This window comes from Carlito syrichta, unplaced genomic scaffold (assembly GCF_000164805.1).
Source record: "Carlito syrichta isolate Samal-C Ts95f unplaced genomic scaffold, Tarsius_syrichta-2.0.1 Scaffold306243, whole genome shotgun sequence".
In the NCBI taxonomy this organism is placed as follows: Eukaryota; Metazoa; Chordata; class Mammalia; order Primates; family Tarsiidae; genus Carlito; species Carlito syrichta.
In genome coordinates this window covers 214,890-230,636 of record NW_007250339.1, presented here as the reverse complement: position 1 = coordinate 230,636, position 15,747 = coordinate 214,890, and the positions used below count along the sequence as shown (strand labels likewise).

At 38.7% G+C, this 15,747-nt stretch overlaps 1 protein-coding gene across 1 annotated transcript in view; it reads right to left on the bottom strand.

Annotated features, from left to right (window-relative positions):
- Positions 1–15,747, bottom strand: part of LOC103265271 — a 155,513-nt gene that overhangs the window by 137,913 nt on the left and 1,853 nt on the right. Inside the window, exon 3 of the mRNA XM_008062972.2 lies at positions 8,968–9,082. Coding sequence (XP_008061163.1) covers positions 8,968–9,082 — 115 coding nt within the window. The remainder of the gene's footprint in view (positions 1–8,967; positions 9,083–15,747) is intronic.

Sequence of the window (15,747 nt, the reverse complement as noted above, 5' to 3'; positions counted from 1 at the left end):
TACAGGACAACATGTGTGTGATAAGGCTGGAAAGGTAAGCACGGATCCCCAAACCTACTGAGCCAGGTGAAGGATTCTGGACTTTATGCAAAGGGCCATGAAAAACCAAGGAGCGGGTTAAGGAAAAGAGATGTAAGCAGATTTCTAATAACAAATGTTCACTTTGGCTTCTGAGAGGAAAACGAGTTGGACCAGAACAACAGTACATCTAGAGAAGCTATTTAGGAGATACATCACATGCCAAACCACCCCAGACCAGTGGAGTCACTCACCCAAGTTTAGACTTTGAGACCATACCCAAACCTCAATACCTAGGAAACTGCTCCCAATCTCCCACCCCAAAAGCTATCTCCAGGGAAGAACTACAACAGGAAGGTAAACAGAATAGCATCATGCCTCTCTAGTTCCAACATAGATGAAAATAAAAGGTAAGGAGCCCATTTCTTAGCAGGGCGGCCGCTAGCCAGCAGGACTACATGATAGAAGGTGTAAAGACCCCAATCCAGGATCATTGGATAATGGCTAGACTTTGGCCAGTCCTGAAACTCCTCACTGATCTCTCTAGGCCCAAGTGAGGGAAGTTGCCAGTCATCTTTCCACCCACCACACACAGGTCAGCAATGGAGGACAGAGGATCCCAGTGCCAGGCAGAGGGGATGCCACAGTCAGGAAACTGGCACAAAAAGGGCAAGAATCAAAGAGTGAAGAGCAGGTGGGAGGAGAAGGGGAAATGGGCTCTCGGAAATAGAAAGCACAAGGATTTAACAGGGAACAGTTCCCATGGCAGGTAGTAAGCAGAAGAAATTGACAAGTGTCCTCAACAAAAACCCAGCTGCTGGCCTATTGGCCAGCCTGGTGCAGAATCTGAGCTGTGGTAATCTCATTTCTTCCTCTAGGTTAGCCCTGGGTATAATCAGAAGAAAAGAGAGACTGATTTTTAAAAACCCAAAAAACCTTGAACTTTCATACAACAAAAAGTTATCATCACTGAAAAGAAAGAAAATTGGACTGGGGAAATAGTCGCAGGAAATAGGATTTTTTAAAAAAAGATTAATATCTAGAACACATAAAGACCTCATACATATAGATTAGAAAACATCAAGACTCCCATTTGCTAATTGTAAAAAGGACAATTAGTAAATAAGCATAGATGGTAATGTTCTATCTCTGAGAGGGATCAAAGGAATGCAAATTTTAAAACCAAGGAGCCTATTAAATTAGCCAAAAAATAACAAGTCCCACAATTAACCAGGTGGAAGGGAGACACATTCCCATATCATTAGTAACAATGTAAATTGGTACAGATCTTTTAGAAAGTAACAGAGCAAGCCCCCTCAACTTAGTAATAAGTCTTCTGATGTGAGTGTGTCCTAAGTAAGTACTTAAGTGTGCAACAATACTCACTGCAGCTTTACTTAGTAAACAACTAGAAACAACTTCAATATCCAAAAATGGTAGGAAATTTAGATTAAGATAAAACAACCTGATAGGGTCTTATGTAATCCTTACAAATGACAATTGTACAATCTAGGCTGCAAATAAGAATGTTTGTGCTAAATGGGAAACGCAGAACTGAAAAAAAAAGATATATGTTACATTGCCAAGAACTAAAAAACAACACATAAAAGTGAACTTGATTTACAGATGAGAATGATGAAATCAAAGGGAATTTTTTCTTTTATTGGCTTTCCTTTATTGCTGTAAGGTCTGGGTAATAAACATTTAAAAACATAGTATTTCTATCAGTCATGTGTGGTGAGTACCCTTCTCTGTGGAGCAGAATGACCTGTGGAGAATATCATGTTTAGATCAGTGGAAGGATCTACCTCTTCCCATGTTTCAAAGGATTCAAACTCTGCCCACTAGAAATGGCTGCTCTGAGGAGCTCCTTCTACCTTGACTATACCCCAAACACAGCACTGCCTTTTGTTTTTGTTTTTTTTCTCTGCCTCTTAAATACTATGCCATCTCCTGTGTATGTCCATATGTATGCGTGTGCACACACACACACATACATACACACACACACGCATTTGCTTTCACTAATTGAGATACTACCATAAACCATATATATAGTGAGTGCACATTTGATCCTTCCAATGATCCAGTAAGATAGGTGGTGTGATCGTCTCCATTTAACAGATGAAGAAACTGAGGATCACAGATTTTTAAAATGTGACCTGGGTCACACAGCTAGGAGCCAGAGCCAGAATTCAAACTTCAATCTCCCTAACTTCAAAGTCATCGTTTTCAGTCACCATAAATACTGCTGGTTTCCCTCCCACTCTGCCTGGGAAGCAAACAGATTAAAACAACAAAACAAAATAAAAACCTTTCAAATGTCACCTCTTCTATTTGCACTAGCCGCCTTAAGAAACTATCAATAATTGCAATGAATCAAGAGACATCAGTATGAACTGCTTATAAATTAACCAAAAAGACAAGGTAATGCAGCACACACTAATTGGAAAAGTTGATGCAAAAGAAAAAAGGAATTACCTAGAGACTAAAACCTGCACTTGCAGGTGAAACCAAATGACATCAAAAGGACTTCTACTTGCAAATTAAAAGCAGAATATGGCCCTTGATACTACTGCTGCTTAGAAAAGCAGAGCTTCTGCACTCCTCTTGCAAAGAAAAAAAAAATCCACAATTAGCGAAAAGATTTTCTTTTTTCCAGTTATAACACATTCCACCTCCAGAAATGGACGTGGCATGGTTGCGGGAACAGTACAAAGGACCAGAGGGCGTATTCAGGTACGAAACTAATATAGATGGGGTGATAAATGATTTTGAGCACCGCTTATGACTTATTCTATAAATAACGACATAATAATAGCTAAAATATAAATTCTAATTAAATACAAAAGCTAGCAAAGTCAAACAACAGCAAATGATGTTTGACAGAAACAAAGGTCTTGGGGGAGCCGAGAGGAAGAATTACAATAAAATCTATTCATGGACCTGGACAATGTCAGAGAGAGAAGGGGCCTGAGAGATCATTTCTTTTGACCTCCTTGTTTTGTGCAGACAGGGAAATTGAGGCCCAGCAAGGTAGAGGGAGGAGCCCATCTCACCCTGTAGCAGGGCAGGAAACAAACTCGGCCTCCAAACTTCCAGTCCATCTGTTTTCCACCACACCACACTCACTCTGCAAGGCCTGAATAGCTACTCCATCTTAAAATCATATTTCAAAAGAACATTAAACATTCTATAAATATTAAATTCCTTTTTAATAATTTTCTAATGCACAGGGGCACATTTTAAAAAAGAAGCCTGGTTTTGATTTCTTTTGGAAAACTGCACACTGCTCAGTGTTTAATCTGGTATTGAGTGAAATATTAACAGGCCATATAATGGTTTCAGTGTTCCTTCAGTAAAGCTAAACAGAATTCGAAAAACATATCCCACAGGCCTACAGTGGAGTTTCTGGAGCACACATTAAACTCCACGCTCTGCTCAACAAGCCCATCGCTGTTAAGTAACTCATCAGAAAATAAAGAGGGAATTACCAAAGGGGAATTGCCAAGCAATTAGTTCTCTGAAGCAGATGACATACAACTGTTGTAGGGAGGAGCTTCCCGGTTAGTCATATGTCAGAGTCAGAGCCTACTAATCTGTAAATAAAAAATGCATCACATACGAGTACAGCTGTGATGGAGACTGGGGCTGCAGGGCTAGGACATGGATAGTAATTCTTGAGCCCTCTTTTCAATTTCCATGTGTCTGTAAAGCCAGAGACATTGCCTCGGAAGACAAAAAATAACAATCCTCGGTAATTTTTACTCAATGTAAGAAAATCTGGCCTTCCCTGAGCCGGTGAAGAGAAAAGTGATCTTTCCTCTCTATCATTTTGACATGAATGAGCTCAGATTCATTCACTGTTCCAGTAAAGGACAGAAAACGAGTCTGGGCGGGGCAGGGGCAGGAGTAGATGGCAGTTCTGAGTCTCCTCATGGCCACCCTGACTAAAGCGTGACCTCCTTTCGCTGCACGTTTTGTTCTTTGAGCTTGCATCCAGCGCCACACCACCACCTATCACGCTGGAGAGATAAATAGTTCATATCTGCCAAATCTTGCAAGCTGAGCAATGACCCAGTGAAGTTCTTTTAAGAGTCAAAAGTTCATCGTCTCACTGGGGTTCCTGATGCCAAACAACATTTGGAGCCAACCTAAGCCAATCCCCTGAAACAGATAAGCATATTGCCACTGTCATCATTTTCTTCAATTAATAATTATTGAAAGTGCATAGGAATCTTGGGGAGGTATGAGGACGAGTGAAAGAGAAGAAAAACCCACAAAGACAGTTGGTATGGGACAGCCCGGATCAGAACGCTCACCTGTGACTCTGAACAAGCAAGTAGGCATCAAAAAAGAAGGCTTGTCACCCAAAAACCCTTCCCTGGTCCTGACCATCTAGCCTATGTTGTACCTGAGTTATGATTCTTTCAATATTACTCCTGGGTATGTCTTGCCTTCTCCACTCAACTACAGGTTTCTTAAGAACAGAACTAAGGGCTATTAGGCTGAGATCCAGGCATGTCTCTACTACTTAATAACTGGGCAAACTTTGGCAAGTGACCTACCCTCTCTGTGTACCACAGTTACCTCACCTGTAACGTGGAGATAAAAAAGGTGCCTGCCTCAAAGGACTGCAGTAAGGTTGAATGAGTTCATACTCGGATCAGAACATATGAACTACTGATCATTTCCATAGGCTCTACAAGGGCCTCACTGCCTTTCATACAATAGACATTCATTAAATAATTGAAGACAAAACAGTCTGCCCATGGAGCTGTTTTCTCCATTCCTCTCACTCCTCTCCTAACCTTATCTTTGTTGAAAGTTAGGTTAAGTTTCTACCTTCATTAGAGGAAAACAGCCATTTTGTGCTATACAGATAGCCCATCTAAACAGCTCAGGTTAACAAAAACAAATCTTAAGTAATCCACAAATTTTCCCTAATTACATTAAAACAGACTGCTCACTAACAGAAATGTAACCAGATCATTCCCAACCTCCCTTTCACTTGATCCATGAAGTCTTAGGCTAACCTTCTCCCCAGAGCCAAGGCTCACCAATTCTTTATTTTCTATAAAGTATAAATGGGAAGCCAAATTGTTCAAAGAGATGTGTCTAACAACTAGATATACAAGGAATGTGTGTGTGTGTGTGTGTGTGTGTGTGTGTGTATCACTTTTAAAAGGGTCTGCAGAAACCCTCCAGGAATCCTCCAAAGTTATAAAATACACCCATATTAATGTAATTTATCAAAGTACAGTAAATGAATTGCCACAAATGAACAATTGCTACAGAGTCAAGTAGATGGCACATTGTGATTTACGCATATCACATGAGATGAATAAATCAATGGTGGAAAAGATCAAAGGAAACACTGGAATTGTTGTTAATATGTACAGGGCTTCACTGAAAATCTTAATAAAACTGTTTAGAGAAAAATAGAAGGATCATTTGTTTAAATGAAAAGAGATACCGCATGCACTGAATTTCAAAAGCAGCATTCATTTTCATACACACACACATTAGATTTAGCTAAAATTAGCTCGAGTTCCTATTTTTTAAAAAAGATCTTAAAGAAATAAACGTTTCAACAAGATTTCACTGAGCTGCAGTTCAGCATTGAGCTTCTGAGGAGCCTGAGCTTCTGTGGAAGACCCCCCATGATCCACCCATATATCACCCAACCTCTCCACCCACCCACCCTCCTTCACCCCAAGACACAAAGCAGGAATACACGAAGCCTGGGCCACACCAACATTCAAGCCACTCTCTGCTGCCTCTTACTTTTTCTCTACATATTCTACACTGGCTGATGTCATCCCTGAATTTAGTCATCTCCTCTGGTGTGTCAAACTTTTTGCCGGGCATCTAAGAACCCAAAGCCCAGTTTTAAAGATCACTTCCATGCCAGTAACTCCTCCAAATTTGTCTCCAAACCTGATCTCTCAGCAGTATTATTCTCACACTCTCTACTGCTTACCTGACTCGAGAAACTAAGACATCCACCAGCACCTATGCTTTAGGCAAAATGACCTGGTCAGTTACATACCATGAACTTCTTTATGTCCCGGCCACTTAAACGGCCTTCCCTGTGTTCTATCCATCTCTTCCCACCGAAATGCAATCCAGTCGGCAGAGCTCAATTCAAGTGATCCCTCCTCCTCAGTGTCTTTCCTGATCACTCCTACTCAGCATCAGGCTTCCGAATTCCTTCACTGTTAGAACACTGTCAGAATCTTATTCTGTTTGTATTCATTATTTCTGAGCATTTCTTCTTTTCCCTGCCTGACCATGAAGAGTATAACCTCCTTCCGGTAGCTCTTATTCATTTTTATTCTCCCAGCACCATGCAGTAGTTTAAAAAAAATTCACAATGAATAAATGAATGAATCACTTCTTTACATAAATAGTGACTGTGAACAAGTTAGGTCGTAACTTGCTACAGCTATATCATATTTATAAAATAAGTAGAACCAGAAATAATTGTAACCTAGGTTTTAAAAAAAAGTGAATGAATATAACAGAGTGCAACACAAATACTATTTCTCTGCCCACGTTTAGCCATCAATCGTGAGGACTGTAATGAGGCCATTATTGATGCAAAATGTTTAGATAATGCTTATAAGCTTCCTTTAAGTGCAATCATAGAAAATGTCAACTGCTTAAAATTCAAGGTGATTTTGCACTACTTTGTCAGTAATACAATATGAGTATTCATAAGACATTTAGACTTGCCTAATGTACTATAAAAGCCTGGGTCTCTTCTCAATAAGCTGTATAGATTAACCAAGACATATGACTTTTTACTGTCTGTTTTTTCACAATACAATTCTTAAGACATTTCTCTTAGCACAAATGATTCTCTTTAAACTCCACAGGTTAAAAAATTGCATATGTTCTTACCCCATGTGCAATTAAAATCTTTCCCCAAAAATCTAAATGCAAGGATTTTCTGCTTAGAACATAATTGTTAAAACGGGTAACATCACTGAGCTAAAGTAGCAGTAAGATACCCCACCCTTTCCATTCAGCTAACACTTGTAGATCTTAAGAGGCTTACCTTTGCATGTAACTTCAGGTTATTCTATCTCCACTTAAAGAACACGTCTCTAATCTACAGCCAATAAGATGTGAGAAACCCAGTTCCATATTCTACAAGGATGTAATATTTGTGAAAAGCCCTCCCTCCACCTTGTCCCCCACTAGGACTTTCTGGCTACTCTGTCTGAGGCATAATACTTCAGTCCCTCAGGTTTTTGTTTGTTTTTATTCAGACCACAAATAACTCCATTTATGCATGCAATTCATCAGTTCATCCTACAACCATCTAAAAAAAAGTAATATATATGTATCCTATCACAGTAAGAGAGTTGTGATAAATTCAGAATTTAAAATTCAGAAAAATAAATAAAAGGCTCACTGGCTTTGCACAGCTACAGATGTCTAACAGGCCTGGTTCAAAGACCAAGGTCCAGGTATATTTACTTGTTCCTAGTCATGTATGGTCCAGGAGTAACCATCACAAAACACAACCATTACAACCGCCCTGTCAAGAGATAAGCAACATGCTAACAATGATAACCTATGTTAATAGATTACAAACCGTATGCTAGGCACTATTCTATCCACTGTACATATATTATTTCACTCCGCCCCCACAAATGACTTATAAGAAAGTTCTGATATCTCCATCTTACATACAAACAAACTGAAGCCTGGAAAAGATATAGGACCACTCAAGATCAGAGTGGCAGCTCCAGATTTTTAAGTCCAGACCCACTGGTTACACAGCTCAGCAATCTCATCTCAGATGCCATGGAATTCATATTTAACTTAAACACTGGTTCTTACCTGTAGAGAGGGAGCTCTTTCTTTAAAGAAATTCAGTCAATCATTTTTTAAATGAACATTTTGATAAAGCAAATATCCACCCCTTGACAAAATGAGTTTTTGAAACTCCAGATTTTTGGATATGAGGTTTGGTAAAAGTAGACTGTACTCACGAAGTAAGGAAATAGAACAGTATTTTGGAAGAGCTGCCCAGAGACCATCCAACCCAAACCTGTGAGGCATCGGTACCTGGAAGATCAATGATTCCAGGAGACCAGTATGGACTATTTTGATTCAGGAGGTCTAGGGTGGAGGCTCATGCTCTATTTTTTAAGCTCTCCAGGTGATTCTGTTGTCCACACAGGCTCTGGAACCTCTGATCTAGTCTATCTTCACAGCTTTAAGCAGGACTGCTTCCAAGACAAATAGAAATTGATCCCCTATTTTCTATTTCACAATATCCTTTAGCTGCTACATCCAACCCCTTCTTTCCCAGTCCCTTAATGCCCCAAGTTCTAATAAACTTCCATGTCTCTCATGATTTCAATTGAGGCAATATCCTCTTGCCCTCTCCAGCAGAGAACCATGAGTCATCACCCTTGCATACACTCTGTGTCTGCATGACTTTTCAGGTCAGAAAAATTTACTGTACATGAGGAAATCAGGAAGTTGTAAAATCCAAACAGACACAAAGAAATTCAAGATTCAACAAATACTCATTGCCACTAAACAAACAGGTCTCTGTTTCACTATGCATGTATTATACTATAACAAAAGCCTAAAATGTGACTTAAGATAACTGGCTGCACAGAATTCTTAATTACATTAAGGAACAGTGACAAAATGCTCCAGATCAAGCCCCAAACAGCAATAAGCAATCATCACAAAGTCAAATGAATTTCTTCAGGAACCAAATAAATTAAACCAAAAAGATAGATACCTTAATGCAAGTTTTCCAAAAAACTATCTTGGCAATTTCTCAATTTCCCACACAATATAATTTGTAAAGAAAATTATATTCAACAGTCAATAAAGTGCTAAGTATGGCTAAAAGGCAATTTTCCAGGCTAGACTTTATCCTCAGATGGAAAACACAGAGCGTTGCAAAACTCTCACCTGACATGTGATGCACTTCCTGGTAGTGGCAGTAGAGGAGGAAACTGTTGAACAAGGATGACAAGCAAGTCTGCGGCTTGAATGGACCACCTTGGTGACTTGATGCACGATGCTCCTGCAATGGTCCAGGGAGTGCAGGAGAGGAAATCCAAAAATGAAAAACAGAATACACTGCTTTAAAAAATAAGTTCCCCTTAAGTGTCTATGCACTGAAATACGAATTTTAAGAACATCACATTTGGCATTCTGTTGTATGAGAATTACACAAATACCTGCCAGTTCAAAAGGCAGGTCTGGTTTTATTCAACAGGGCTCAGAGGGAGGCCAAAATACAAAAAAGTTCGTCTTTTCCATCAAATTAAGAAGTTGGTCTTCCCATGTGAGCCAACCACTATCATTCTTTTCTCCAGTGGTTCTAGTCAACCATCTGATAAACACATGCTGGCAATCACAAGGAATATCAGGTGAAAATGGGCATGGATTGAACACTAATTGAGCCAAAACCTAATTTTAATGTGGCATATATTATCTATCAACATGCAACTTGCAAGACCATCATGAAAGAGCACAGCTATTAGCATCCCAGTCCAACGGGATAGAAAAAAGTATAAAAGAAAGAAAAAAAATGTTAACAGTGTATGCATATTCACTGGACTTTCCACTAAACTTTATTTAATTATTGAATGTATATCTATTTCATTTTCATTTTGCCACGATGCCTTGCACATGATTAAGTAAAAATTATCCATTGTATGATGAATGAGTGAATGTGTGAATGGATGAATGAAAGAAAGAATGAATGAATCTTCCATATACCTTTCCATCAGGGAGCTTGGTGCTTGTAGTAGTTTTTGTGAGGTAAACACCTACGCATAGAAATGGAAGAAGTTGAGGACTTGATCTGCTAATATACTTTTTTAGATCTATCTGTTAAAACTATATTTTTAAATACTGGTAATTCCCAGTTATTCACATTAAACAGAAAAAAATCAGTAGCACAGTTACTATAAAATAATCCCCAAACTACTAAATGCTGGACTGATTTTCAGTCTTAGATTACTGGAGCTGATCTGCATATTTGTTTAGGCTGATTTTAAATTTAGCTTGGGTTTCCTAAGCTCACGCCAGGTAACAGTAGGAAGAAGAAGGCCCAGGATTATATTGGGTGTCAGAAATAAACTATTCTGGAGCTACGAATATGATCTCCAATGTGAATAATCTGTAAACAGGTAAGCGAGCCAATTATCCTTGGGTACATGGCAACACATCTCGGTAGTCATGATTCTTTTCATCCATACACACTCACTATTTTTAAGAGCACAGCCCAGCTGGAAAGGAAAATAACTTCCATTTCTTTCCAGCACTTTTCAAAGTAATGAACAGTAGCCAAAATATTCTTACTTCTAACTAATCCATTCACCAAGCATTTATTTAAGCATTGATTGCATGCCTGGGGCTGACATGCAAAAGAAGTCATTTTTGTAGTCCTTGGTCTCCTCACATGTAAACTGTGTGTATAGAAAAGAAAGGTGAGGTAAGCCGTTTTAAATCCTTAGAAGACACTGTCTTTCCACCAAGAAGCTTGTTGAGTTACAAATACTAAGAGTGACCAAGTGAAACACAATTCACAAAATTATATTTAATTTTACACAGTACTTCTTTTTCAGGGGAGGGGAGGTCTTGATTTTATCTAGTAACATCTCAACTGAAGCACCAAAATACTTGATTTTCAAACGAGGTACAGATACCGTGGATTTGCAGACGGTGCTCTAAGCTCAGGGTATGGGAGAGTGTTTGGTTGTATATCAATGTATGCGCACACAATCCTATTTACATATCACCTGGCAGATAAGGTTTTATAGAGTCCAAATTACAGCCTCCTCCTATCCTGCTGAAGTGCAGAGGACAGTCAAACATGATGCAAATGCTGTAAAAGATTAATTTACTCTCACATTGGTATGCCTTCTTATTTCAAAAGTACTAGTGTTGCTACACTAGTTAAGATAATAGAGTTTATACTACTTGTATTCCACTGGAGGGAAGAAACACAAGAATAAAACTAAAGCAGCATGATTCTTTGCCAAAACATACGAACAACATATAACATATAGTAAGGCATAGAATGCTTTATACAGTAATAAGCACATAAAATGAACATTCTATACCTTAAAAACACAATACAATACTATTAATAGTAGAAGCAGCATAATACAATACTATGAATAGTGGAAGATTACCAAGAAAAGTAGCCTAAATAAAACTGATATGATGATCAGTACATACCATGAGATAATGTGGGAGAGGGGACTAAAACTAAGGGTACAATAAAGTAAGATCTGCATACACAGTAACAGAATAATACATTTTCCTTGAACGTTAGAAGCATAAGTGCTTATAGGTTAACAGCTACAATAATCATTACTAAAAACTTCTGCTAAGTAACTCATTCGAAACTTGCTATGTTAAAGGGCACCTTGGTGGAAAAAAAGAGTTTCTGTTAGCCCAAATCAAAACACCATCATCAGGGGCAACCTCTGCCTTAAGTCTCAAATTCTGATTACACTACACTGAATTTTCTGAAAAGTAATTTTCAGGTAGAATATCATTTTTGCTTACATTATGGCAATTATCATTACATTTTCATTACTCCACAAACAGGATGCATTATAAGTTATAGAAAAATCAATGAAACATTTCTGTTAACATGGAATATGTCAAACAAAATATAATGCTTGTTGCTTTTTGTCTATAATAATTCTAAACACATTTTAGTACATTTGGGATAATAGGAATACATAGTACAAATATTTAGAGTATAATAGCCTGAAAAGTTCAAATTTATGAGAATTATAAAATATATTACTACATTGGTAATTATGAAAGGAGAAAAAAATCAAAACTGTTTCCACAAATAGATTTAGCCAAAACATTCTTTTTATTACTTCTGTAAATTTAAGCCCTTATGTATTTTTTAAAACTTTGATAACTGCAGCTCTTTCAGTCAACATTTTAAAAATTCTGTAAAACTAGCACCCTATATACTTACACTGCTTCTTAAAGAAATTTTGGATGTGTACATTTATTTTATTAAACTAAATTAAATGAACATAAAATGTGAACAGTGTAATTGATGACTAAAATTTTTTTAATCTAGTAAAAAAAAGTCCTATATGTAATATTCTAGAACAGAAATTATCACTATTGGGATTTCTAGAAGTTATTGTTTTCAATGCTTTTACAAAATAAAGAAGGCCTGCTTCTGAAAACCTTGGAAATATGACCAACTAAATCTATTATTTGAAGCAATTAAACAGCACAGATCTAAATCTCTCGCAGAAACCAATCATTCAAACTATTGAATTACTCTGAAAATATAAAGCAACAGAAGTCACATAATCCGTCTCTCCCCTAAAAACGATAGCTTATCTTGCTATCATAGCTGTCTTGCTATGTCACTTTTCCTGTGCAAGTATTTAAGCTTTTCAGATTTTAAACTATGTGTTACTTTCAGATAACTATAGTATAAAGAATTTAGCATTCTCTCCCACTTTAGCTACTTATGTGAGTTTCAGAGTTTTAGTAAAATATGTTTATTGCCTTTTAACAGAAAACAATAAAACAGGTGCTACAGTTTTAGTCATCAGAAACTGTCATTCGAGGTATGTGCAAAAGCAAAACCCACTTGACATTTCAGCATGGAAAAAAATAAAGGCACAACATTATACAAAAGGAATGTGAATCCCTGAACTCTACAATGACAACAAAAACAAGTCACAGAAATGTTTACTAATATTTTGATAACCTCTTAACATGGGCTCCATGAATCCCAGACAACTGAGTTAGGTATGCCGAAACTTAAGGCCCATCTACAGGCATTTGACATATAATCTGGTAGCTAAAGAGTTTTTGTTTAATCGTTCTCTAAAAATAAAAGATAATTCAGAGGCCCTGAAGACTAGTTACAATATTTCTGATAAAGTATCACTTCGTTTACCAAATCCTCTTAAAACAAAATCCAGAAAGGAAAATATTGTCATACACGGTTCCCAATAAAGTGCAGTTTTCGGACTTATCTTAGCATGAACTTGTTTGTGCACTGAAAAATATATGCTCACACTTCACTGCAAGTTAAGCATTTTTCTGTATGGGGCAAGATAGAATCCCAGACCTCCAAAGCACAGCATAAAACTTAAAACTTCTGTGCTTCTCATCTGTTTATCTACCAGAAATAATAGCTCGTTTTAACCACAACACAGCTTCAATTGACCAGGCCACAATGAATTTACCAACTGCATAGACTGACTAAAGGGTAGTAAGTCTCAAACCCCCTATGAGGAGAGTTAAGTAACTCTTTCAATCCTAGTCCTGGGGGAAAAAAAAATTACCAGTTTAGCTATTGGATCATGAAACTGTACACTGACAGGCAGGGTCACAACTAAACCAAGACATTATTATTCTCAATTATCTTTGCTTTCAAATATTAGGGTTATTAAAATACTCCTCCCCTTAGTTGAGTTCCCTAAGCAGTGCAGAGCTTCAGCAACTAAAGCCACTTTTTTCTCTTTTTGCCATAGTATTATTTTTCTTTGCTTAGCAGGCTTAATAAGTGGTGCCCTAATGCAAAGACCAGGATACTGCCTTCTAACTGCTCATTAAATTATATCCAAAAATAGAGTACAAGTTGTTTAGTGTGCAAGAGCACCACGCATTATCAGTCTTCTAGCTATAGGCCTTTATCCTCTCTCCATTAACTGAGGAAAAACAAAACAAAACAAAACTTTTAACTTACTACCAAAGATCATTGAAGATCACAGCCAACAGATCCAAATTAAGAATGAACACATTCGGAATGTCTGCCTACTGTCAGTACCAGTTTGTGCTGTGAAATTTTAAAATGTGGCAATGGGAATATACTTCCTGAAAAAGTTATTTCCTCTGAGTAAAACCCTTTAGAAAGCCAGCCATTACGATGGGCAATGCCGGTTCTGAAAGACGAGCACTCTTTCCACTTGAAAGGGTTAAGTGCCTGCAAGGCCAAAGGCACCAGGCTGCAAAAGAAATGTTGCTTTAGAAAGCTCTGAAAGGTTTCTAACAAGTACCAAATACTTGTTGATCTGTTCACAATAAACACCAGCAGGATTGTCAGGTTCCTTTCACTGTCTGGGGAGAAGCATTTACATACTGCACCAAGTAAGAACAGCTTGTTGGTCTCCTTTATAAAAGTTGAGTAGTTAGATGCCTCATTTAGTGTCTCCTGTCCAAATGACTGAAAGAAGATGCAATTGAAACAGTGAAGTTTCTCGTCTGGCTTGGGCAGTACAAATGCTGTGCATAAAACACTTGGAGTAGTTCAGGCACAAGACAAACCCACCTGAATGGACGAGAAACACTGTCTGTTGCCATGGCAGCCTGATCTAATTACATGAGTGATCGGGGCTGGAGTAAGAGCACAGAAAACCTACACCACTGACACGTATCTACATGATGTGAAAGACCGGCACTCAGGAGGTTCAGGGGAGCCCTTCAACCTCTGCTTTATGCAGAGGTGGCATTCAAGCCCATTTACTTGTGAAGCTGCTAAAATATTGACTGATGCATGCACAGTTAGAGGGCAATCAGAGGAGATTAAATGCCACAGTGCTAGTCGTTTTATGGTGCAATCCCTTTCCAAGAGTTTATGTGCAGGATTTTCTCCATCTCCTCCCTGGTGGTTTCCTCCGGCAAGGTTCATTCCCAAAACTGCTCAAGTATCAAACTACCTTTTGCCCACCTCATAAACCAGAGGGTGGGCTTAACAGGAGCTTCTAGGAACTGCAGGGGTTCCTTAGAAACCCAAACAGAAAAGGCTTAGTTGAAAAAGTAACTAGCTATGCCTAAAAATAACCACCAAGTAACTACCCACTGCTGTGTGCGATATGGAACGATGGATGATGTTTAAATATTAAGAACAGTCTGCATTATAAAACACAAATGTCACTGAGATGTGACTACTAGATTGCCAAAGGAGAACTTATTTGCATACACACATTCCCGTGCATGCACGACAGGATGTGCAGGGAGGATGCCACTCTAAGGCATTAGTTTTTATCTGTGGGTGTAATAGGGTCTTCTAATTTTGCTAATTGTATCCTGCGGATCTCACAGGAAAGCTAAGAATCTCTTCAGGGACAGAACCAGTTTGGAGGAGTCCCTACTGCACAGCATACGGTAAACAAAATAAAAATAGCTTGCCTTTCTTGTTAGCCACATCGCGCATTATATAACCAGCTTCTTCCGACTGGTTTTTTTTTTCCCCCCTGCCCTTACTACTCTTCAGCAATTTCTCAATCTTCCCAAGTATTTATATTACCCTCTTATCTGTAGGATGATATACCAAGAAAGCAAAGCCAAACAAAAACCACGGGATCGAACCGAACCCCATCGTCCTCAGAAACTGATTTTTTGGGGGGGGGGGGTGTTTTGTTTTCTGGCAGAGTCTCGATTACCACCCTACTTTCACCCCCCACTAAGGTTTTTGCTCAATCTCCCTAGAAAACCTGAATTGTTTCACCGCTTCCAGTCAGCGCCCTACGTGGTCTGAAATAAAATGAAAGCAGAAGCCAGAGAGTTTAAGAAGGCCGTCTGCGGGGTGGGGGTGGGAGGCCGAAGAGGGGTCAGAGCGCTGCGGAGTCAGCCAAGTGGCCACGGAGGGGCCCTCTCCCTTACTGCACGGCCCTCGCCCCCCGCTTGGCGCGCGCGCGCGCACACACACACACACACACACGCACACACACACACAGA